Genomic DNA, 24,200 nt, shown 5'->3' with positions numbered 1-24,200 from the left:
AGCTGTGGGCCAGATACACAGAGTGGCACTCAGGAAGTAAGACTACATGCCATCCATACAGAAAGCAAAAAAAAAACATTGGGTCCCAAATTATTATGGACATTCCACCCCCCTATAGAAACTCGAACAGTGCTTTATGCACTTCTATTTGCACGTTGCCCCGAAGTGTTATTGGAAGCTAGTGTATTATCTTCATTTATTTAACCCAATTTGGCCAATTATTCTTCCCACTAACCTGATATTGGTATTTTTCTGAGGCCCTTTTTTGCTCTAGGTGCAATAAAATAGTTCCAGCCTCTGATCATTTTTGTAGTTATACACTTACCACTGTTGGTATTCCCTGTGTTTTTTTCTTGCTTGGTCCCTTAAAGTACGGATCTTTTAGGCATACAATTAGATTTTGCGTTTTTTGTCTGAAATGTTTTCAAACATGTTGCCTTTAAGAAAAGGATGTGCTATGGCTGGTTACTGAGATGAGCATGGCTGCCTGATATCATCTGAAGAGTTATTTTCAATCATAGGCCTGATCTGGTACTCTCACTGAGAAGTCACTCATGGTGGTACAATACTTCTGACAGTGGGTATTGAACCTCCCTCCTTCCTGGCTGAGCTGGCACTCTCTATCCTTCAATAACTGGCTGACTTGTTGAGTTTAAGACTGAAGGAAAATTTGGGAAGAATTATACTATTGCCTCACAAAAATAGAAATTGTACAGTTGTTAATAAACCACAGAACATGCAGCCAGATTCATCAAGCCGAAATCGGCTCACAAAGGGCCAGATTCTGAGAATCTGGCCCTTTGCAAGCGCTATTTTTGCATTTGGGATTCATCATCCCAAATTCAAAAATCGCAATTTTAGAAATCGCTAAATTGCGAATAATTGCATTTAAGGAATCTCAATTTGAGATTCCTTAAATGCAATTCATGAACCATTTTAAAATTGCGAATTCGCAATCTGGGGCCGCTATTTACTGCGAAGTCTAACTACGTGGTAAATAGCGAAAACTTAGTAAATGCACTTCAGTGCATTTTTCTAAGTTGTATGTTACACACACACACGTCCTTTGGACATGTGTGTGCGCAACACCAGTGTACCTTACCATTTCAGGGGTGCTACAGGGTGTCCTTTGGACACCCTGGCACCCTTGAAATCGCTTCCTTATTTGCGATTCGCTAATTGCTAATCGCAAATAAGGAATGACTCCCCATTCATTCCTATGGGCATAGGAATGAATGGGAAAGCCATTCCTTATTTGCGATTAGGAATTACCGAATCGCAAATAAGGAAGCAGTAGAAATCGCAAAAAATATTGCGATTTCTACATGCATCCCATTTTGCGAGTCTTTAATAGCGATACCTTAAAAATCGCTATTAAGGACTCGCAAAACGGGACTTTGATGAATCTGGGGGATGGTGTTTTTCTCTTTCTAATTTATTTAGACAGAGTCGTGCTTGGATTGTGTGTTGTTGGAGTAGTTTCTGTTTATCACAGCTATGTGCTTGCAGAGGCAGCCCCCGCATGTGCACTTGACCCGGAATCAGAACTTGCTTCACCACTGGTGTCTCAGGAGGAAAGTTTAACGTTGCCACACCCAGCCCTGAAAAGACACATGGAAGACATTCAGAGTGGAACACACACTCGCACTGAACAACACTGGCCGCATCTTTGTTTGTGTTCCTCAGCGCATTGCTTGTTGATATCTGCTGTCTTCAGCATTACATGGTTCTTCAGTGTTAAAAGAATGTATGTTTACAGGGAAGGAGGACCTCCATGAAGACTTGGCTGCTTCCTTCCCAAACCCTGCAGTACTGAAATGACAGAAGCGCTTCTAGAATGTGTGGTCCCTCTTCCCTTTCGATTATTCCAAAAGAACAACACGTTTCTGATCTGCTACCAACTCGATAGCCAGGTGGCCACTTCTTTTGGCACAGTTCAAGACCACTTTCAACTTATGTTCACACAATGATGCTTTTATTATATGACCGCTTTATTGAATTTATTGCATAAGATAAACAAAGAGCAACCATTATCTACATCTTCTTTGCAGTCATGTATATCCAATAATATCACCCTAACCAGTACTTGAAATGGAAAAATATAAGTGCAGGTACTCTGTACCAGAGTACCTGCTTGTTTACGAGAATTGTCGGTACTCCCCAATTAAAGGTATAGCATTTCTCTTGAGAAGTGCCGGTACTCTCCCAGTCAAAATAAAAAAGTGCCGGTACTCCGTACCGGACAGTACCTGCCCATTTAAAGCACTGATCCTAACATATAGCTAGTTGCTCATTCTTCAGTCCGTTCTGGAGACAGCGTTGTAAACGCTGTTTCCCGCGTCTTGCAGTGACCTAGGCCTCGAAGCTAGTGCTGTGAATGCCCACTGCATGGTTGGCTTTAGTGATGCAGAGAACCCCCATCCTCAGGGAGTGGGGCTGAAGATCCAGCTGGGTCTTGCAACATCCTATGCCTCGAAGCTGGACTTATCAACGCCACCGCATGGCTGGCTTTATGTTATGTTAACCGGGGTTTTATAAAGTGTACAGCTACTCTACTGAGTGTCCCGGTGAGTGTGGCTGAACTAGACAGGAAGGGAAGGTGTGCAGAGCCCCAAGTGTTGTGTTATTACTGAAACAGCCATGTTTTTAGGGCTTTTCTGAAAGGAAGGAGATCCTGAAGAAGTCTCGCCGCACGTGTCAAAGCATTTCATAGTTTTGCCGCTCTCAGCCGGAAGGAGCGGCCTCCAATACGAGAGTATTTCACCACCGGAATACAGACTCGCGCCAATGAGGCGGAGCGAAGAGAGCATTGTGGATGATAACATTGAACTCTCTTCCTCAAGTAAGGGGCACCATACCCATGTAAGGCCTTAAAAGCCAGCACCAATGTCTTAAACTGTATCCGCCTACGGATCGGAAGCCAGTGAAGATAATTCAAATGAACAGACATCCGGGTCCTGGGGCCAAGCGATACAATGGCCCTGGCCACAGCATTTTGCACAACATGAAGACAGGTAAGCAGATACTCTGGAAGACCCAGATAGAGAATGTTTACGTAATCCAGCCTGGAGCCAATGAAGGCCTGGACTACAATTTTCCTGTAAGGGGATCGAAAGTAATGGAAGAAATTGTTTGAGCATTTTCAAAAAGCCAAAGCACTGACCGGCCACGCTCTGAACCTGTGGCTTCATACTCAGAAAATTGTCCAGTTTTATGCCAAGGTTTTTTACGGAGGTTTTTTTCTTTAGTGGTGCAGAGAGTCCCCATCCTCAGCAGGGCCGGCTTAAGGGCAGTGCGACTGGTGCAACCGCACTGGGCGCTGACCTGTGGAGGGGGCGCTGACCTCAGGATGGGGCATTGTTTCTATCAATAACTTATGATAGGAGAGATGAGGGCGACTTTTGCCTGGTGGTAGTGAGAGAATCTGAGGAGGCAGTCTTGGGATCTGGGGGGGCGCCAAAAACGATTGTCGCACCGGGCGCCTCCAGCGCTAAAGCCGGCCCTGATCCTCAGGGAGTGGGGCTGAAGATCCAGAGATTGGGCTTCTGGCTAGAACAGGGACGTCCTCCGCATGGACAGTAACTTCAGTTTCATTGATGCATCTGTGTTTAAAAGGGATGTATGACGTTACAATGCATAGATTTACAACACATGCCTTTGCAACGCGGATTTTACATCGCAACATCCTTTACAACGCTTTCCATTACATCGCATGACACTACATCGCATTTTTAGAAACTACCTTTACAACGCATTCCAATACATCGCATAATACCTTTACAACGCATACCATTACAACGCATACCATTACATTGCATTTAAGGTACGTTTTAGATAGCGTGGGCGTAAAAAATACTATTTTAACTCCAGGGGGTGCAACAGTAGTGTCAGTGTTGGATAGTGTAGGGGCACTATACGTTGTAATGGTATGCATTGTAATGGTATGCATTGTAATGCCTGCGTTGTAGCGACATGCGATGTAGTGTCATTCGTTGTAATGCCTGCGTTGTAGTGACATGCATTGTAAAGGATGTTGTGATGTAATGACTGCGTTGTAAGTGTAGTGCGATGTAATGACTGCGTTGTAAAGGTTTTTTCCCGTTTAAAAGTATCTGACAGCAGAAAGAGTGGAAAATGGCAATTTTAATCGAGAAAGACACAACACATCTTTAAATTATTTGTAGCTACATCAAAAACACAAACAAGGGGAGGGGAGGGGAGGGGAGCAGTATCGTGCCTGGCAGCTGTAGCAGCCGCCCCTGCCAGAACCCACCATTATTGAAATCCCCTATTAGCAAAGCTGGAGTTAATAAAGCGCGTGTTTCTATCGCTTGGAGAATGCAGCCACCCCTGTGGACCAGACCGCATCCTTCCTTCCTCCTGACACTGGACATGATGGCCAGCACCAGGGAGCAGAGAGTCCTGCCAAGTCCCCTTCAGACCTGAGTGGGCAGAGGCAAGATGTGGGGAGAGGTCATGGGTCATTGGAAGGATGCAGCCCGGGTCCTCAGCTAGGTGCTTGTGCTCCAGAGAGGTCTGGCCTCTGGGGCTCCCTGGCCACGCCCCCAGCCAACGCCTGCTCTGCTGTTTTCAGCAGCTATATAAATAAAAACATATATATTTTTTCTGCTTTCGAGCCAAACGTACTTTGCAAAGACAGTTCAGTTTTACAGGCTTTTAAATGCCCTGAGACCCAGCTGTGTTTACTGCCACTTCTTGGGAACAGCCCTGAAGCTGATGGTCTTCAGCTGAAGGTGGCAGCGCGTGCTGGGTCCTTGACCTTCCCCTCTCTCCGGAGGGCATCGACATCATGCCTTACCGTGCAGACCGATGCTGGAGCTTAAAGTGGTCCTGCAAGGCAGAATTATCTTTTAAATCCTGTATCCGGCACTGCATGCCGGAGGAGTCATGTGATCCGAAAGGCGTGTGTTCATTGGCTTGCTTAGAATGGGCTGGGTCAGTGGTGGCAAATGGAGGCAGCCCTGGAGAGGGCAGCTACCAGAGAGTGGAGTGGGTTAATTTACTCCATTAGGTCTAGCCTGACACTACTGACACCTGGTGGTAGGCATGTGTCAGTGAAGGTTGTGATTGGGGAGAGGTAAAGCTTTAGTGCAGGAAAAGGAACTGTGAATGAGGTGCAGTGACATCAGGAAGGAAGTGCAGTAGGGCATTAGCAGGTCACTTGGGGTTGGCTATGGGCATACGGCTAATGGTGCCCCTTTCAGCAGGTGAAGGGACAGCCAGTACGGCTAATATAAATAAGCCCTGCATACCCCTCTGGTGATTAGAATGCTTTACAAATACTGTTTGATTGATTGATTGAATAGTCCGTCAGAGATGCCGGAGAGGATGGACAGGGCCATCTGGGAAATGAGGAGGAACAATCTATGGTGACAAATGCAGGAGGACAGGGGGACCTAGTGGCTGAGGGGCTGAAAACAAGGTGACTAGGGTGCAGGTAGCTTTAGCAGAATGGGGTCTGCCATGGAGGAAGAGGGGCCTTGAGTGGTGAAAGGGACCATCCACACTCTACACAGGAAAACGCAAGCCGTCACTTAAGAGCGGTCCGTAACACATAGATGGCAACAGACAACAACACGTTGGACAAGGTGTGTCAGAAAAGGGCACGGTCCAGAAATAGGGCAAATGGACTTCTGAGGTGCATCAACGAGGTTTTTGTTCATTTGGAAAAATCATGTCCCAAAAGCAGGCGAAACAGCAATGAACAGTGCATTTGATAGGAAAGTAGGATGAGAAATGGGGCAAGGGTATAAAGAGTCTGGTGGAATGTAAGAGTGAAAGAAAATAAAAAGGAGCAGCATGGTGGTGGACTATTGAAGACTGCGACAAAGAATGTTAACGTAGGAAAAAGGTTGGAGGGAAGAGGAGGGACAGGGTGATCTGGAGATGAAAGTAGGGAGCAAGGATAATGACTGTACAGGAGATTGATAAGAACTCCTTAGGGGTCATGGAGACAGGGATACCAGCAGAAGAATTTCCTAGGAGGCAAGAAGAGTATAATAATGCAAGATGTAAGGAAAACAAGACAGGGAGGGAGAAGGAGGGGGTGACCCACTGTGAGGGAGCAGCTGTCAGAAGGAGGGAGGAAAACCAGTGGACGGAAAGGGAGTGGGACCAAAGGGAATATCACTAAAATGAGGAAGGGCGGGGGAGTATAGCGTCAGGGAGAGGTTGCGATCCATATTGGTGTATGTGACTAACTAGAGAGTAGAAGAGCTGGAGAGTTGGATTATGTTACCTAAGTCAGAGGAACTGGGACCAGAAGCAGTCTTGGATTTTTCACAGCTCTACTGAGGGACATTTGCGACCAAAGTGGATGAAGCAGTTAGCCAGTATTTTTAACTCTGCAGCACCTGTGTCTAGAGATTTGCAGGACAAGGTGGTGCAGCAGGAATATGTATCTGTGTTTGAATTGCTAGTAGGAGAGGGACAAGAGAACATTTTCCGTCTGCGTGATCTATAAGTAGATTCTGAGACAAAGTCTCCTAGCAATATTTTGCTCAGAAGAATGGAAAATAGGTCACCAATTTGATAGATAAATCACCAAACTTGTATTTCTCTTATTTTACTAGCAAGAGACACAGAGGCTGCATAACGTTCACAAAGAGGGGAGATGGTGCACCATGACCAAGCGTTCTGGTTGCATAAGGAGAAGCATCCTAACTACAAGTGGAATAAGGTTATCTGTAACCCCATGAATAAGATTGATTATAGACCAGATAACTTTGGATTTGATCTCTGAGATGGATTGGGAAACTATGAAGAGAAGAAGTGGGAATTCTTATGCAAGAGAAAAGTTAGCTGTCAGTTTGAAACAGGTTATTGCAAGTCGTCATGTATCTAGCGTGAAGGTGGGCAACCTACACCATTGTGTGTCTCCTATAGTAAAAATGTCAATGTCTCTCATCCAGTTCTGTACCCAAGACAAAATTGGTGACTCAATTCAGAAATCGTCATTCCAAGTGGGATAATAATCCTCTGCATCATTACCTAGACAAAGAAGTTTCTTAATTTGCTTGTGTGTCTTTTGACAGGGCTCATGATTTAGTGCAAAGGATGGGCAGCAGGGATCTGCTAGACAAGATGGACGTTACATTTGCATTTATGATGTATCCAGTTTATTGCAAAAGTTACTAGTTATTGGGTTTTGCAGCAGAAGGACAATTCCTGGAATGAAGATGTAAGCGAGAGAGCAGATTAGAGGATAACTTCTAATTTGCGGGTCAGGCTGGGACTGAGCAAGGAAGTAATTTGTTGGAGCCCTTCAATTAAATGGCCCAGAACAGGCCCGGCTCCAGGAATTTTTATTTGGGTGGGCCAAGGGCGCATTCGGGTGGGCCACTGCAGGCCCAATTGGTCGCTTTTGGAGGTAGCTTACAAGCCCTAATTACATCATATGTACTTGCAAACAGGCAGCATAATACAACGGATTGCTTCTGTGTGTACACACAGCATGTGGAGAGTTATTTGAAAGTAAGACCATGGTTTGGACCTAACTGCAAACCCTCGAATTCCAGAAGGCCAGGCTTCAACACAAGTACTTGAATGCTAAGCATATTATAAAGCGTTCAAGATTAAGGAAGTCCTTATTACTAAATGAAAGCCTTGACACCAGTGCCCTTCATCGCTCCAAAGCACCTCCCCCACATGACCGCCTCCTCGGATTCCCTCATTGCCATCCTCCAACACTGCCCTTCATCTCTCAGTAGCCTCTTTCCCTCATGACCTCCTCCTCAGACTCCCTCCCTACCACCCTCCACCAGTGCCCATCATCACTCCATAGCCCCTCCCCCATGACCTTCTCCTCAGACTCCCTCCATACCACCCTCCACCAGGGCACCTCATCGCTCCAAAGCCCCTCCCCACATGACCTCCTCCTCGCATTTCCTCACTGCCACCCTCCACCAGTGCCCCTCATCACTCCATAGCCCCTCCCTTGTGACCTCCTCCTCAGACTCCCTCCACCAGAGCCCCTCATTTCTATGTAGCTCCTCCCCATGACCTCCCCCTCATACTCCCTCCCTACCGCCCTCCACCAGGGCACCTCATCGCTCCAAAGCCACTCCCCCACATGACCTCCTCCTCGGACTCCCTCCCTACCACCCTCCACCAGTGCCCTTCATCTCTCCGTAGCTCCTCCCCATGACCTCCCCCTCATACTCCCTCCACACCCCCCTCCACCAGTGCCCCTCATCACTCCAAAGCCCCTCCCCCATGACCTCCTCCTCTGACTCCCTCACAAACAACCTCCACCAGTGCCCCTCATCTCTCCGTAGCTCCTTCCCCAAGACCTCCTCCTCAGATTCCCTCATTGCCACCCTCCACCAGTGCCCCTCGGCGCTCCATAGCCCCTCCCCACATGATGTCCTCCTCAGATTCCCTCATTGCCACCCTCCAACAGTGCCCATCATCTCTCCGTAGCCCCTCTCTAGTATGCATTTTATTTGTTGTCTAGCGCTACTTGTAGTGTACGGTGTCACAGTACTTTACATCACGCACACATTATGCAGAGACAATGAATCTTACAAGTATGTAAATCAGCCTATAGGGAATGTCACATAAACTAATGAGGATTACCAGTCGTAGGAATCACATGTCATCCATACTGCTGGGCAATATGTTTTAAGAGGGTTAGGCCTGGAGAAGCACAAACACAGGATTTAAAGCATACCCCAGTGGTTGGGGGGTTGGCTTTACTGATTAGAATGCATAATGCCCAAACAAACTCTTTATTGCAACATTAGAATTATGAAAGACTGGGGAAATGTGAACTAACTAGCAATACAAAAAAAAAATCTAATTATACCATTCTGGTTTGAATGCAGGTCTTTGATGACAGTCCATAGGTCACTGTCCTCTTATGTTAGGATTGTAACTTCTGAACTGCAAGTAATCAAAGGATCTCTGTCACTCTGTGACAAAGGCAGTAACCCACTGAGCTATCCATGTTAACTACAGTTTTCTGTATTTAAAAACTACAAACAGACAAAAGATTGCTCTCCAGCAGGATCATTAATCCCCAGAGTTATCAGGACATTTTAATAGTTGTCGTGCCTCCTTGGCAGAATAAGTCATGATAATGACACTAACGATTTAAACAAACGATTTAAATAAAATATACACAGCATACAAAGTATGTCTTGCTTACATATGAAATAAATATGCAACAATAGCCACACATTCTCTTACCTGCTCCTTACAAACTGTGTCAGAGCCCGATCTGATAAGCAGCTCAAGGGGTCAGGAAGATGAACCATCATAAACAAACGCCTCTTCACCAGTGCTGAAAATAATTAAATATCCACGCAGCAGGACGGTACACAAATTCAGTGCTAACGAAAGAATTTGTCACCTTCGCCATGCCCCTATTTTACCTGCACGAGTGGGCGGGGGCACAGCCCACCTTTCTAATAGGAGATGCAGATACATGATTGGGGGAGCGAGCCCAGGCCCAATCAGGCAACTCCTAAAGAAAGAAGGAAAACGACGTTCAGAGAACGTTTTAAATTGCAGTGGCCATTTTCTGTTGGCCTTGCTGATGTCACTGCCAGGGCCAAGGTTCATGTTTGGATGGGCCAGGCTCATGTGTGGGTGGACCTGGCTCAGAAGCAGGGAGTTCTCTTGGCAGCTGGGAAAGACCAAACCCATCACATGATTCCCTTTTCTGTGGACTGAATTGAATGTGGCGAGAGAAAAATGAAGGTTACTCTGGACAAAAGTAGAGTGTAGAGCTGGGTGCCATTAGGATTTCATCTTATTACATATTACTCATTTTCTCTTGTTCAATTGTATAACTTTATTAATTTAATTACCTGGTTACATCTTCCTTGTGTGGTCCTGTCTAGCTTGTTTCACCCAGTCGTTCTCCTTTCCCTCGTGCTTCACTGTCATGATATGTTCCTCCTGTGTTGTTTTATATTCCCTGTCTTTGATTCTCTATGGATTCTAAACCATAAGCCCAGCTCTCTTACGGGGAGTCACCGCACTCAGAGACTTGTTAAGTAAAGTATATTCTTTCATCGTTCCACTTCTTACCTTTTAATATTTGTTGAGGAGTTTGCTTCATGCCCCACGTGTCGACCTACCATTTCTACTGTTTGCTGGCATGACACTGACACCCTGCGGCCAAGTCCCTTGATTGGTAACACTACCATTTGTGTTCTCAACCTCCAGTTGTGAGTTCCTTTTGTGCCGCTTCTACTAGCAGATTTTTTTTTCAAATTCACCACTTTTTGTTATTTTGGTCCTCACAGCTCTCTCTTGCTGATCCGTCCACTGCCTCACTTTTTGCTGCAGCATTAATTTCTGCCGCAGCACGATTTCTGTCCACCCATAGCACATTCTATGATGACTTGTTTAATGTCCTTTGTTATGTTATGTTAATTTATATTTGTTAAGCGGCAAATCACCAAAGGTCTCTATGTGCTATAAACCATAAACCCAGGAGTGCCATGATACTTGCAAATAGAGCAAAACTTGGGGTAAGCTTATCCAAATGCCTCAGTAAACAGAATGGTCTTTAGTTTCTTCGAGAATCGGAGGAGGGTCGCCTCCCCACGCAGACTCTCTGGGAACCTATTCCAAAGCTGGGGAATCGCAACCAAGAAGGCATGTCCCCCTAAGGTTGTTCTGTCAAAGCGTGGACAGGCCAACAGGTGTGCTTCTGCTGAACGAAGACAAGGACCAGGCACCTAAGGCATCAAACAGTCTTTAATGTAGCTGGGCGCTGTTCCATACTTAGCTTTATGTGCAATGCACAGGCCCTTGTATCTGATCATCTGCTTGATAGGGAGTCAGTGTAACCGCTGTAACAAGGGTGTGGCGTGTGTTCTTCTCAGCAATTTGAGAATCAGTTGTGCTGCGTCGTTTAGAACCACCTGGAGTTTCCCCAGAAGTTTATCGGGGAGTCCTATATATATACTGCTTTGCCGTAGTCCAGGCATGACAAAATTAAAGCCGACACCACGGCACGCATAGTTGCAATTGACAGCATGGGTACAAATTCCTGTAATTGCCTCATCAATCCCACACAACTTCCCACTACCGCAGCTACCTGCTTATCCATCACTAACTTGGAGTCTACCTAATACCCAGGCTCTTCACAGCTGGCACCGGTATCGGAGTGGTGCCAAGCTCTTGCGGCCAGAAGAGACTGGACCAGGGGTTAGCCCCTGTAGCAATAGCCAGGACCTTCGTCTTGTCCGGATTTACTTTGAGTGAGTTCAAAGTCATCAAGTTTATGGTAAACCGAAGGATGTTCTCTACCTTAAGCTGTGCCTGGGAGGAATTATCAATGCGAATGATTAGCTGGGTGTCATCGGCATAATTATATACCTGACAATCCAGCTCGGCCAATGCTTCTATCAGAGGCTGGAGATAGATGTTAAAAACTAAGCAAGGGGGACAGTGCCGAGCCCTGCGGAACCCCACATGGCAAGGCGACGTGCGTAGATATACATTTCCCAATTTGGACACTTTGAGACCGATCCTCTAGGAAGGAGACAATCCCTTGGAGGGCTGTCCTAGTAACTCCCAGCCGACGGACACAGGCCACCAATTGTACATGGTTCACTGTGTCAAATGCGGCTGAGAGGTCCAGTAATAACAATACTCAGGGGAACTTCTTATCAGCTGTTAGCCTTAGTTCATCCAATACTGAGAGCATCACCAACTCAGTGCTGTTGTGAGCTCTAAATTCCGCTTGCTTAACATGTAGCAGCTGATGCCCTTCCAAAAAAGATGAAATCACTCTAAGCACATGTTGCTCAAGCACCTTGGCCAGGTATGGAAGTCTAGAGATCTGTCAAAACGTTTTCCGATTTTTAGGGTCCACCCCTGCTTTTTTTAGTAGTGGGATTATCATGGCTTCCTTAAATTTGTGTGGGACTTTCCCTGTTACTAGGGACTGGTTCAGTAGGGATAGTATTTCTGGCCCTACCACTGGGAGACCCATTTTAAACACCCTGGTAGGGCAGGGGTCTTCCGGTGACCCAGACTTTACTTTGGCCATGATACAAGCCAGGTCGTTTAAATCAAGGGCAGGGAAGACAGAGAGTATGCCTCCCTCATAGTCTGGTGGATCACGCACTGGGAAAGGACATTGACGTATGTGAGTAGTGCCTATTTCTCTAATGATATCTCCAACCTTGGTTAAAAAGAAGTCCTGTATCTTATCACAGTCCACCTGATTAACGACCGCCCTTTGCCTCCTGAGTGGTCTGTCTTGTTGGCATGGCATCATCAAGCTGTATAAACAATAGCTCCTGGAGCTGTAAATAACATCCAAAGAGGATGTTCCCCATATAAAGAAATGGAGTGGTATACGACAAAACTGTTGCTATAGTAGCAGCACAGAGCGGTGGAGTGGAACACAATATTGGCCACATTCAGTGTCCTTTATTACTTCTCATCTGATGTTTATTGCCTTTATATTAACACGATCAGTTATATTTCATTTTGGTCTTGTGTCATCATACAGAGTTGTAATCAACCCTCGTGTTGGACAGCGAAAGGAAAATGTACTCCTCAATTTATTGGGTGGAGAGGTGCAAAAGGTCTTTTAGCATTTACCTAAATGTCCACCGCCACCTGGCACTGCTGTGGAAGAGTTTAATGGATTTGTTGAAGCCTGGATCGACTCAAGTTACATTTTACAGCTCATCTGCACATTGTAATGGAAAGACATCCATGCCATACCACATATCAGCGTACTCAAGAAATTGTTGTGTCATATGTAGCAGCTTTAATAATTTTAGCCTCACAAGATGAGTTGATGGCACCATTGACGTTTACGTAAGAGATCATGTAGTCCTTTGCTACAATAACATTCAAAAGCAACAAAATAGTCCTATATTGAAGGAAATAAACACAATTCTTTTTTTAGTGATCTCTATTAAGTTTTTAGGAGAAAAAAAAACAGTCACAGTTTTGTACACCACGGCCCACACATGGACAATAAGAAAAAAAAACCTTCATCACTATCCTCACTATCATTCATCATCTCCTCCGTAATCTTCACATCTCGATACTAATCGGCCTCTATCATGCTCTCTCCATCTTTCTCCACTCTTTCCATTCTTATCATTCTATATCAACCCCTCCATTACCTTTATCTGCATTCTCCATCCATTAAAATCTCTATGCTCCATCATAGTCCATCTCCCACTCCCAAATACTTTGCTCCTGCATCATGTCCTTCTCCATTATTATCATCACTTTCTATTCCTTCATCATCATCTCCATTATCTCATCCTTCTCATCCTGTTATTTACTCATTTAGCTTTTTCTTCGCTTACTCCTCTACTATCTCCATCAATCTTCCATAACCATCTCCGCCATCATCTATCCCGCCACTATAGATCACCACATCTATATCCTCATAATCCTCCAGCTCTATCCTCATGATCTTCCATCATCTTCTAGCCCAACATCTTCTCCTCCATCTTCTTGTTCAACTCCATCATCATCATCTCTTCCTTTTCATCAATCCCATTGTATGTTCAACTCCACCATATCCATCCTCTTCAACCGCCATCACCTCCACTCCATCTTGTCTCATTCCTCACCATCCTCAACAATAAGAATTGAATCCACTGACTGTACATTGTTGGCAATCATTCACTTCTTTTCCATACATTTTTTTTATGAAAGCCAACAATTCACTATTCCAGACCAACAGTTGTGTATTCAAAAGGGTTTTGATAAACATGAGTTGCCTCAAAATTCCATTGGTACTCTAAGTTACTCCGCGTTCATAAGGTCTACACTGGAGATTCTCTTCCAAAGTGTTGTCAATTCCACTCTTTAACTGTTTGAGCTCGTAGACCGAATATCAGCTTCTGCAATTTACAGGGATTGGTTGGTCAACAATGGAATAGGGAATACTAATCGATTTCGTTGATCTTAGTGCATGTATCCAGTCCTTCTGCTATTGGGGCAGTACTACACCGTCAGTGTATGTTTAGGTTAAAGATATTCATCATGCAACATATTCGAAATATCCACCTATGTAATCTTGTGGTTGAGGCCCACACTGTGTCGCACTGTGCATTACTTTGCTTTGTTAATTCTGTGAGGATCTAATTGAGTGACCTTTCTCAAACGGAAAATATCCTATTACTTATAAAAGAAATAGTGGCATAGAAGCTGCGTTTTTGTAAAATTATATGTATTCCTTATTCTTTTGAGTTTCTTCATCAATGGATGCGGTGCTTGCTTTAAATATCACATTAAAAATAGCATGCCAGTATCATGAGGTACTTTCCATATGATTATCCCCAACCTCAAAAGCCTGCCCCATTAGAAGGAGCTAGAGGCTTCCTCCGCCCCAATAACACTGTTGGGTTTATTGCTGTTTCAGACGCAGATGTTGCCAACCCCTGTCTCCTACTACTTGCATCAGCTGCCCACCTCCTTCCACACTGTCCAGGTGTTAATGAGCCTCGCTTTCGAGCTGGTGGTGCCTTTCTTCCTGTTCATGGGACGTCGGATGTGCCTCCTCCAGGGGGTTTTGCAGATCGGCTTTCAGGTAAGTGGAACAAGCTTAGACCTGTTTTCCTCCTGGAATGGTTGCCTCTCAATGTGTGCACCTCTAGGCTAAGCCGACTAGTGCCATGCATACTCCTGCTAGTGACTTAGCGTTGAGCAAGTCCAGTTGTAATCCAGCCTGTCCACATCCCTTCTGTGCCATCAGAGAAACATGACACTGCATCCAATATCCCTATTGATACCCTGCTATTGAGGAAACTCTACCAGTCTTGTAGTGCGTCTTTCACTAGTTCCCCCTCCACCCTCAAACTCAGGGGTTGATAGCTAATTTGCTTTTAAAAAGTTTAAAACCTGTCCAGTTCATCCAAGCCACTTGTGCCATGAAACCTCCTGTTTTACTGCTACTGCCTCTCTCTACTTTCTTACTACTTATGCCTACTTCCCCTCCTGGGATATAGGCCATCCACCAGGACCCTCCAGCCACCCCTGTCCTGGGCTTTTTTTTCAATCTGACTCCAGGTGTAACCCATCTCCGTGCAGTCAGCCTGAAGACGGGTTACATGACCATGACGCCTCCTGTTTCACTGCTACTGTCTCTCTCTACGTTCTTACTACTTATGCCTACTTCCCCTCCTGGGATATAGGCCATCCACCAGGACCCTCCAGCCACCCCTGTCCTGGGCTTTTTTTTAAATTGACTCCAGGTGTAACCCATCTCCGTGCAGTCAGCCTGAAGACGGGTTACATGACCATGACGCCTCCTGTTTCACTGCTACTGTCTCACTCTAGTTTCTTACTACTTATGCCTACTTCCCCTCCTGGGATATAGGCCATCCACCAGGACCCTCCAGCCACCTCTGTCCTGGGCTTTTTTTTCAATCTGACTCCAGGTGTAACCCATCTCCGTGCAGTCAGCCTGGAGGTGAGTTACATGACCATGACGCCTCCTGTTTCACTGCTACTATCTCTCACTACTTTCTTACTTACTTATGCCTACTTCCCCTCCAATCCACCAGGACCCTCCAGCCACCCCTGTCCTGGGCTTTTTTTTCAATCTGACTCCAGGTGTAACCCATCTCCGTGCAGTCAGCCTGAAGAAGGGTTACATGACCGTGACGCCTCCTGTTTCACTGCTACTGCCTCTCTCTACTTTCTTACTACTTATGCCTACTTCCCCTCCTGGAATATAGGCCATCCACCAGGACCCTCCTTCCACCTCTGTCCTGGGCTTTTTTTTCCATCTGACTCCAGGTGTAACCCATCTCCGTGCAGTCAGCCTGAAGACGGGTTACATGACCATGACACCTCCTGTTTCACTGCTACTGTCTCTCACTACTTTCTTACTTACTTATGCCTACTTCTCCTCTAATCCACCAGGACTCTTCAGGCACCTCTTTCCTGGGCTGGCTTTTTTCAATCTGACTCTAGTTGTACCCCATCTCCGCGCAGTCAGCCTGCAGATGGGTTACATGTCCATGACTCCTCCTGGTTCACTGATACTGTCTCTCACTGGGTGCTGCCCAAAACACCGTGGCTTAACCAGCTCAGACCTCCTGGTCTTCTACAGGCCTCATTGCACCATCTCACGCTTACTCTCATTTTACCTACTGAGTGCCCCCTGTTGGGACACACTCACTAGTGAGCAACATGCTTCCAACTCCTCCCTTCCTGTGTTACGAATCACACTCAAAGGCACACTGTGGACCCAAAGTGAAAGCAGGGGACTGCACCCGACCCCCGGATACCCCCACTTCTTATAGTCCCCAAAGTAAATATATAACAAATAACATCTCCATGATCTACAGTCGTGGTCATGTCCCGTTCACCACCCTGCATATTTTTACAATTTCCTCAACGTGTTTTAGCCTAAAATTGTATTTGTGTTCTCTGTGCCATATTTATTGTTGCTTGCAGCCCTTTTGTATATAGTTTGAAGTACTGCTATGCAATTTTCTATTTGTAATAAAAACTAACGAGCCTTCCTTTCGCTTTCAAGTGCATTTCTCTTGGCTGGGTGCAGCCGCTGTTAAAGGTCTTGTGCGTGAGTCAAGGACCCCTAGAATTCATTTGGGAACATGGCTGAGCTTTAGGCAACAGGGTGTGTCCACCCACGTTCTGTTCGGTCCATTCATCGTTCTTTCCTTGTGGCGTCTGCTTTGACAGTTTTCACAGATGACTTCACGCGTTTAAAATACATTTTAGAACATGGTTAGATTGTGTTGAACCGTTGAGTGCTTAGATATTGTACTTCTGGACTTTTACTAATGAAGGCCCTATAGGTTAGTGGTTAAATTGTTGAGTGTGTAATCTGGAGACTTGCATTCCTCATTGGACTTCACTGTGTGATCCTGAGCTAATTCCTTCGTCTCCCCTCAACACATAAACTTCCCACACAACATTTTAGGAGAATACCACACCATCCAAAAAGCAGAAGCAGAATTTATGGCCTCATTTCGCATAGCAAAGACTTAAAGATAAATACTGTTTTTTGGAAATGGAATTACAAGTGGTTGTAAATATTACATGGATATTCCAGGCATATCACAGACTTAAAGCAGGTGCATATATGCCTGCAAAAGGGCCAAGAGTTCAGGATTCACATGTGGGAAATACTAATTTCTGCGCACCAGTCCCCATTTCAAATGCAAAAGTCCCAATGGCCCAGTAATCGTGTGGTTCTACCATGAAATATTGGTAATTACTGTGCCACTCGTACTCGGGCCTTTGAGTAAAATCAACATGCCCACAAACGCATTCAACCATACCATCAACATTGAGCTTTACACAGAAGAATACTTCTCATAGGCCCTCATTACGAGTTGGTGGGAGTTCTCAAACCTCTACCCCTTGTTTGCTCAGGGATTGGAATTGCGAGTTACCGCATCTGGGGCCAGATGTAGGTAAATCTGATTTACCGACTCTAGAATACCGAATTTTACCGATTCGGGATTCTAGATTCGGAAAATCAGATGTAGGTAAAAATTCGGTAATTTTTACCAAATCTGTATGATTCGGTAATTACCGAATCGGTATTTACCGATTCGGTAATTGCCATTGATTCCTATGCCTACAGGCCCATAGGAATCAATGTCAATTATCGAATCGGTAAATACCGATTCGGTAAAAATACCGATTTGTCAAGGGGAACAGGGTGTCACTTTGACACCCTGTTGCACCCCTGATTTTGGCTTGTGTGCCATGTGGCACACATACATGCCCTAAGGGCATGTACACCTGTGCCATGTGGCACACATACATGCCCTAAGGGCATGTATGTGTGCCACATGGCACAGGTGTACATGCACAGATGTGCATGTACACAGGTATTCGTTATTTACCACCAAATAGTATTTGGTGGTAAATAACGAATCGGTAATGGCCTGTGGCACTGTTTAAAGTGCCACCTACATCTGGATTTACCGATTCGGTAAATTTACCGAATCGGTAAAATTAAGGCCACCTACACGTCAAATCCCAAATACCGGTCGGTAACGGCCGAAATCGGCCGTTACCGACCGGTATTTGGTGACCTACATCTGGCCCCTGGTAGTTATCAGGCGCTTTCAGTATCTCACCCTTTGTTACATTTCGGCAGGTTAAAGCAGCCGGAATTTAACAGGGAAAGATTGTACAGTATTTACTGTACCCTGCAGATTTTGGAATGGCAGGCACTAAAAATCTGCATGTTGTTCTCCCAAAACTCATAATAGATGCTGTTCAACACACCTGATGCATAACAAACCGCCAGGTATTCTTATTTATCTGTGTGATAAAAAATCAAACAGATTCCAACAAACTTGCAATCAGGCCATAACACACCCCTAACACTGTCCATATAAACCAGACGATGGATGTGAGGAGTCAGGATTACCACCCAATAATTCAAATCAATCCACAAACATAAAAACCTTCCGGCAGTGCACAAGCCAGTTATCGTGTAAGCATCTTGACTAGACCTCCGACCACCGAACCTATAGTGCATCTAACTATCTGTTGTGTTTTCCAAAGGCTTGTTCTCCTACAGAATTTTGACTATGTTCGCTGCTATTGTATATACATTATCCCTGTACATAGAGAAAGAGTATGTGAGCCTACGCTCAATTGTATTGTCATGTGGTATTGTAATGTTGCGTTCAAGATGGGCCTGATTGCAGATACATATGTCTGGATTTAAAGGTAAGGATTGCTTTTAATAGGCTTAGAGCCTAGAAAAGTAAATTCGTTGTTAGAATGGTAATGTTATGTTATGTTATGTTAATGATATTTATACAGCGCAGCTGTTACCCTGAGGTGTCCTGGTGCTAACAGTGTTTGTGCTTGATTCCCTTATTTTCTGTTTAGAAATTCCATGTTTTCTGAAACCATTCTAACTAACAGGAAAGAGAAGGAACACTTTTCACTTCTCTGGTGTGTGTGCTGTGACTGCCCCTGCAAGAGAGATGATATTGTAGAGATCAATCTTGGAAAATGTAGCATTAGCTTCCATGGCTTTCATAAGCTTCTGCAAAAAGGCCTGGATTTCATGTTTCTGTAGCAACACTAGACCTGAGTACGAGGGACCTCCCTTCTCGTTCCACGCAACCCCATTAGAAATTAAGGTGTATAGGGTACCAGGGCAAGTGGTTTAGACAGATGGACTGATTCCTAAGAGCAGATGCTGGAGGGCTGAATTCTGACCGCCGCCCGGATGACATCATAAGGTATGCAAGGAAACTGTACAGGGCTTGTAACATTCAGCTATTCTAGATAGGGAACACGCTAGTGTGATATTTGATCGTGATTACGATAAATGATCGGGCTTTCTAACATTCACCCTGATCCACATATTATCTGCTGAGTTGTTTTCGGTAATCATAGTTATTATGAATCATATGATTTGTTGACGAACACTGCATGATAAATAATCATACAGTTGTAAAATATGCTTCATTATATGTGCATAGTGATTTGAGGGTGTACAAGGGTGAGGTTCTGTGTAGGCATCACCTACAGATAAGAAATTCTCGAAGATATTTGTCTCACTCCTAACACTTTGTCTAACAGAGCATAACGCGCTCGGCGTGTAGTGAGACACACTTGCTAGTTCCATTTTTAACCGAAACAGGTACTTTTCCTTTTTGGGGTAAGGGGATCAGCCATGTGAGACCCTCGTAATATCGGCATAATTACAGCACTATCTCCCTACCTTTCCTCTCCTCTCCCCTACCTATCTGCCTTCTCGTCACATATATAACCTTCTATTAGAGCAGTGTATCGAGTTGAAAATCTGAGCCTTGTCAGGTATGAGAGTGGTAATTGGCAGGCCTCTGGTAAAGTTTTGTGGCTGTCGTTTGAAGCAATACATTTCTGTGTGAACTTCTCTGCCACACACGTTTAATCTGTGAAAATAATTTAATAGTATCTGTGGCAAAACATCAAATATCATTCAACTGCCTGCTACTTACCAAAACTCGCGAACAGCAGACTCCAGCCTGGGAAACAACCTTTACAACGCAACTTTTACAACGCACTACCATTACAATGAAACTTTTACAACGCAACATCCATTACAACGCATGTCATTACAACGCAATCATTACAACGCATGACACTACAACGCATACCATTACAATGCATACCATTACAACGCATAGTACCCTAACACTATCCAACACTTGCCCTACTGTTGCACCCCCTGGAGTTAGAATAGTCATTTTTACCCCTACACTATCCAACACTTACCCTACTGTTGCACCCCCTGGAGTTAGAATAGTAATTTTTACCCCTACACTATCCAACACTTACCCTACTGTTGCACCCCCCTGGAGTTAGAATAGTAATTTTTACCCCTATACTATCCAACACTTACCCTACTGTTGCACCCCCTGGAGTTAGAATAGTAATTTTTACCCCTACACTATCCAACACTTACCCTACTGTTGCACCCCCTGGAGTTAGAATAGTAATTTTTACCCCTACACTATCCAACACTTACCCTACTGTTGCACCCCCCTGGAGTTAGAATAGTAATTTTTACCCCTATACTATCCAACACTTACCCTACTGTTGCACCCCCCTGGAGTTAGAATAGTAATTTTTACCCCTATACTATCCAACACTTACCCTACTGTTGCACCCCCTGGAGTTAGAATAGTAATTTTTACCCCTACAATATCCAATACTTTCCAAATATGCGTTGTAATGGTATGCGTTGTAATGGTATGCGTTGTAAAGGCTTGCGTTGTAACGTCATACAACCCTCCAGCCTACCATGCAACCCTCAAAACCAGGGTGGTAAGGATACGGAACCCCATTGTTGCTTGAGGCCTTTCTAATGGTGGTATGACAACCACATTATAACTAAAGTTGGCCTGAGTATTGGCAGATGTGATGAAGCTGTAAGGTGAAGGAAAGACGTGAGCCTTGATACTACCCACACCTGTTGTCCTGAAAGTATTCCATTGAAAGCTTAGAAATGTTGGAGGTGGAACACAGGCCCTCCCTGATACACCACAGCCTTTCTAGACTTTCCAGCCATTTGTGGGAGAGGGTCGCCAAGCCTGGAGCCAGAAAAAAAATATATAACATGAAATAACAGTTTTATTTGCTGCTTTATAAGCCTTCCTCCTCAGCAAGGGCATTCCTGTCGTGTTGCCAGATGCAAGCTAATGGAAAAAAATCTCTTAAATCTGTTATTACATTGTATTGTTTCTTTTCATCTTATTATGTGGGTTTTATGGCCATCTTCATTAGTTCTGACGTTTAATAAACCCGCAGGCTGCTGTTCTTTAGGCCCGGCGCAGCTGTAATAATCTTTTCCTTGCAGCAGCACAGGGTAGCTGTTTAGGCCTCCGAAGTCCTCTCCATTTTGGGTGCTGAACTTAGACAGAATATATATCCCGACATGCATTTTTCAGCCTCGTTAGGCGAAGAGAGATCTGTGGTTTAAACATAAAGAAATCTTATTTTTTGGGCTATATTTTGAACCAGGAAAAAGATGTCATGTTAACCACATCCATGCTCAGGACGGATCCCGGCCGTCATGAGTCACAGTAGGCGTGTGCTCATGTTGGCCGGGAGCCGTCTGAACGTTGCGCTCCGCCCATGCGCGGTTAATTCCCCGCCTGTGTGGGAGAAGTAATTAGTGGAGTTCGAACAGCTCCCGGCCATCATGAGTGCACGCCTACTGTGACTCATGACAGTCGGGAGCCGTCCCGGGTACCTTAGCGCCACGCACAGCCCTGCCCCCCCTCGCACCGCGGCGGAATTTGCCACTCGGCGAAGGGATAAAAAATAATGTGGAGTCCATCTTCTGCGTGCACCCAAGTTGTGCCGCCTTTTATGGTGTAATGAAAGGAGATATCTCCTCTCCAACCATTTCACGCGCTGTTTGGTTTCTAAGCTAAGGGCGGCACCAGCAAAGTTTGGTGCCCTTTCAGAATTTAGGGTCAGACTTGGGGCAAGAATCCCTTTCCCATTCACACTCATAGTGAAGAATTCTGCAGTAATAATCACCTGGCGACCCGCCTCTCAGATGGTGCTGGAGCATGGGATGGAGGTCCTCCTTCCCAGGATCTTCCGAAGGCTCAGCATGTCTTTTGATAGTGGTGTGGTGGCCATAGGATGGAAACATGCCATGGTAGTGCCTCGTCTGGAAAAAACCCACCTGGACCCCAAAGAACCTGACAACTTTAGGCCCATATCTCTTCTTCCGTTTTTCTCTAAACTAGCTAAAAAGCATGTTAATTTCCAGTTGATGCACTTCATCAAAACTCAGAATCTATTGCATGAGACTCAACCAGGCTCCCGCCCACAGTACAGCATAGAATCGGCGCTGTTACTGGCTTTTGAATCTCTCAGATTTATTGTGGACGGTAACAGTAGTGCTGTACTATTTATGTTAGACTTAAGTGCGGCATTTGATACTGTGTCTCATGGCCTTCTCCTAGAATGGTTGTGGAACTGTGGGATAACTGTGGCAGCTCTACGGTGGCTGTCCTCCTTCCTCCAGAACTGCACCTTTCAGGTGGTCCCAAAACCTATCACTTCAGAGGTCTTTCCACTGCAGCAGGGGGTGCCACAGAGCTCCTCCTTAAGCCTTACCCTGTTCAACCATTACATGCGCCCCCAGCAGATATCATTGAGTGTCATGGTTTTAATATCGTATCTTACGCTGATGACACGCAGCTCATCATTACCCTCTCACAGGATGAGGAAGCCACCGCTGCTCGACTTAGATCTTGTCTGATGGAGTTGGCAAAGTGGATGGATGACATCTGCCTAAAATATAAAGCTGGAAAAACAGGGGTACTGGTCCTAGGAAAACAACCTACCACCTGGTCCACTGCTTGGTGGACTGATGTCCGTGGACCAATACCGTCCCCCAAGCCTTCATTATAAAATCTTGGCTTTTGGTTTCATAGCAACCTCTCCAGGTGTCTTAAACTTTTCGCATTCAGGGGTGAGTATTCTCCATTTCTCAGCCACTTTCCCCTTGTCTTTGAAGAGTATACCTATGTGCAGTGCCGGACTGGCCATAGCAGGCACTGGGCGTGTCCCCGGTGGGCCGGAAGGGTGGGGGCTGTTTTTGTTGCTGGGGCCGGTTTTGTAGCAGTGCTGCAAAATCGGCCCCTTGTAACAAAAGCGGGAGCAGTGTTCCAGCCCTGGCAATTAAGTACGACCTTTTGACATCAACTGCTCGTGGTCAGGAGTACACTTGGTAAAAGTAATAGTTGCTGAGGTAAATAAAGTAAAACTATGTGAAATTCACCTTTCTTGCTAAACTATTAGCCTTAGCTCCTACAGCCGCAGTCCTCAATCTAAACTTCCAGTGCTACCATACACTATTTCTTACATAAAACAATTCTCCACTCAGACAGGGGTACATCGCGTAATATACAGCTGGACAAATTAAATCTAAAGGCAAAAGGCTTTTCAGCATATTTCTTTATTTTTTCATTTGCTTCTCCTTTCCAACTTGCTCATGTTGTCATATGATAACAAATCAACCATATCTCCCACCCGCCTTCTTCACTGAACCATTTTCCCACCACTCCATTGCTTGGGAAAGAGGGAAAAGAGATGTGAAACAGTGTATCCCAGAGGTGGATGTTTTGGTTGAGTGAGGGAGGTGGGCTGGAAAATTAGATTGAGGTATTGTCATAACTTCTGTCACCGTAGGTATATTTATAACTTTTAGAGTATTTTTGTACACTGGGATATTTGAAATATCAGATTGTGATTCGATTTGATAAGTTAAAGTACTGCTTATGTGGGCAAATAATATTGTATTGTAATTGCATTTATATAGCACTTACTTCCCTGATGAGGCGTCAAAGCGCTTTTTCGGCAAGTAGCATGCTACTCTGGAACCCATAAAGGATTAGTGGTGAATTAGTATAGTGAAAATATGAAAGTAATTTGACTGGTGGATACGTCAGTCAGTTATTTGGATTGAGAAAGATAGTGGAGAGATAGAAGAGGGAAAAAGGTTTGGATTTATATTGCGTTTGCTACCCTTGATGGGGTGTTGAAGCACTTTTTCGGTGAGTAGCACGCTACATCGGAAACACATAAAAGATTAGTGGTGAATTAATATAGTGAAATATGAAAGTAATTTGAGTGGTGGCTATGTTAGTCAGTTATTTGGATTGAGAAGGATAGTGGAGGGATAGAGAAATATGAATTAGTTTTAGTTTATGTTCTTAAAATTT

General features: G+C 44.9%; 1 protein-coding gene across 2 annotated transcripts in view; it reads left to right on the top strand.

Moving 5' to 3' along the window:
• The window catches only part of LMF1 (lipase maturation factor 1), an 801,367-nt gene that overhangs the window by 506,552 nt on the left and 270,615 nt on the right, over positions 1 to 24,200 (top strand). For both annotated transcript variants that reach the window (XM_078664185.1, XM_078664184.1), the window contains exon 3: positions 14,381 to 14,548. In XM_078664185.1, coding sequence (XP_078520311.1) covers positions 14,381 to 14,548 — 168 coding nt within the window. The remainder of the gene's footprint in view (positions 1 to 14,380; positions 14,549 to 24,200) is intronic.

Source organism: Lissotriton helveticus, chromosome 10 (genome assembly GCF_964261635.1).
Source record: "Lissotriton helveticus chromosome 10, aLisHel1.1, whole genome shotgun sequence".
Classification (NCBI taxonomy): domain Eukaryota; kingdom Metazoa; phylum Chordata; class Amphibia; order Caudata; family Salamandridae; genus Lissotriton; species Lissotriton helveticus.
This window is presented reverse-complemented; position numbering and strand designations above follow the sequence as displayed.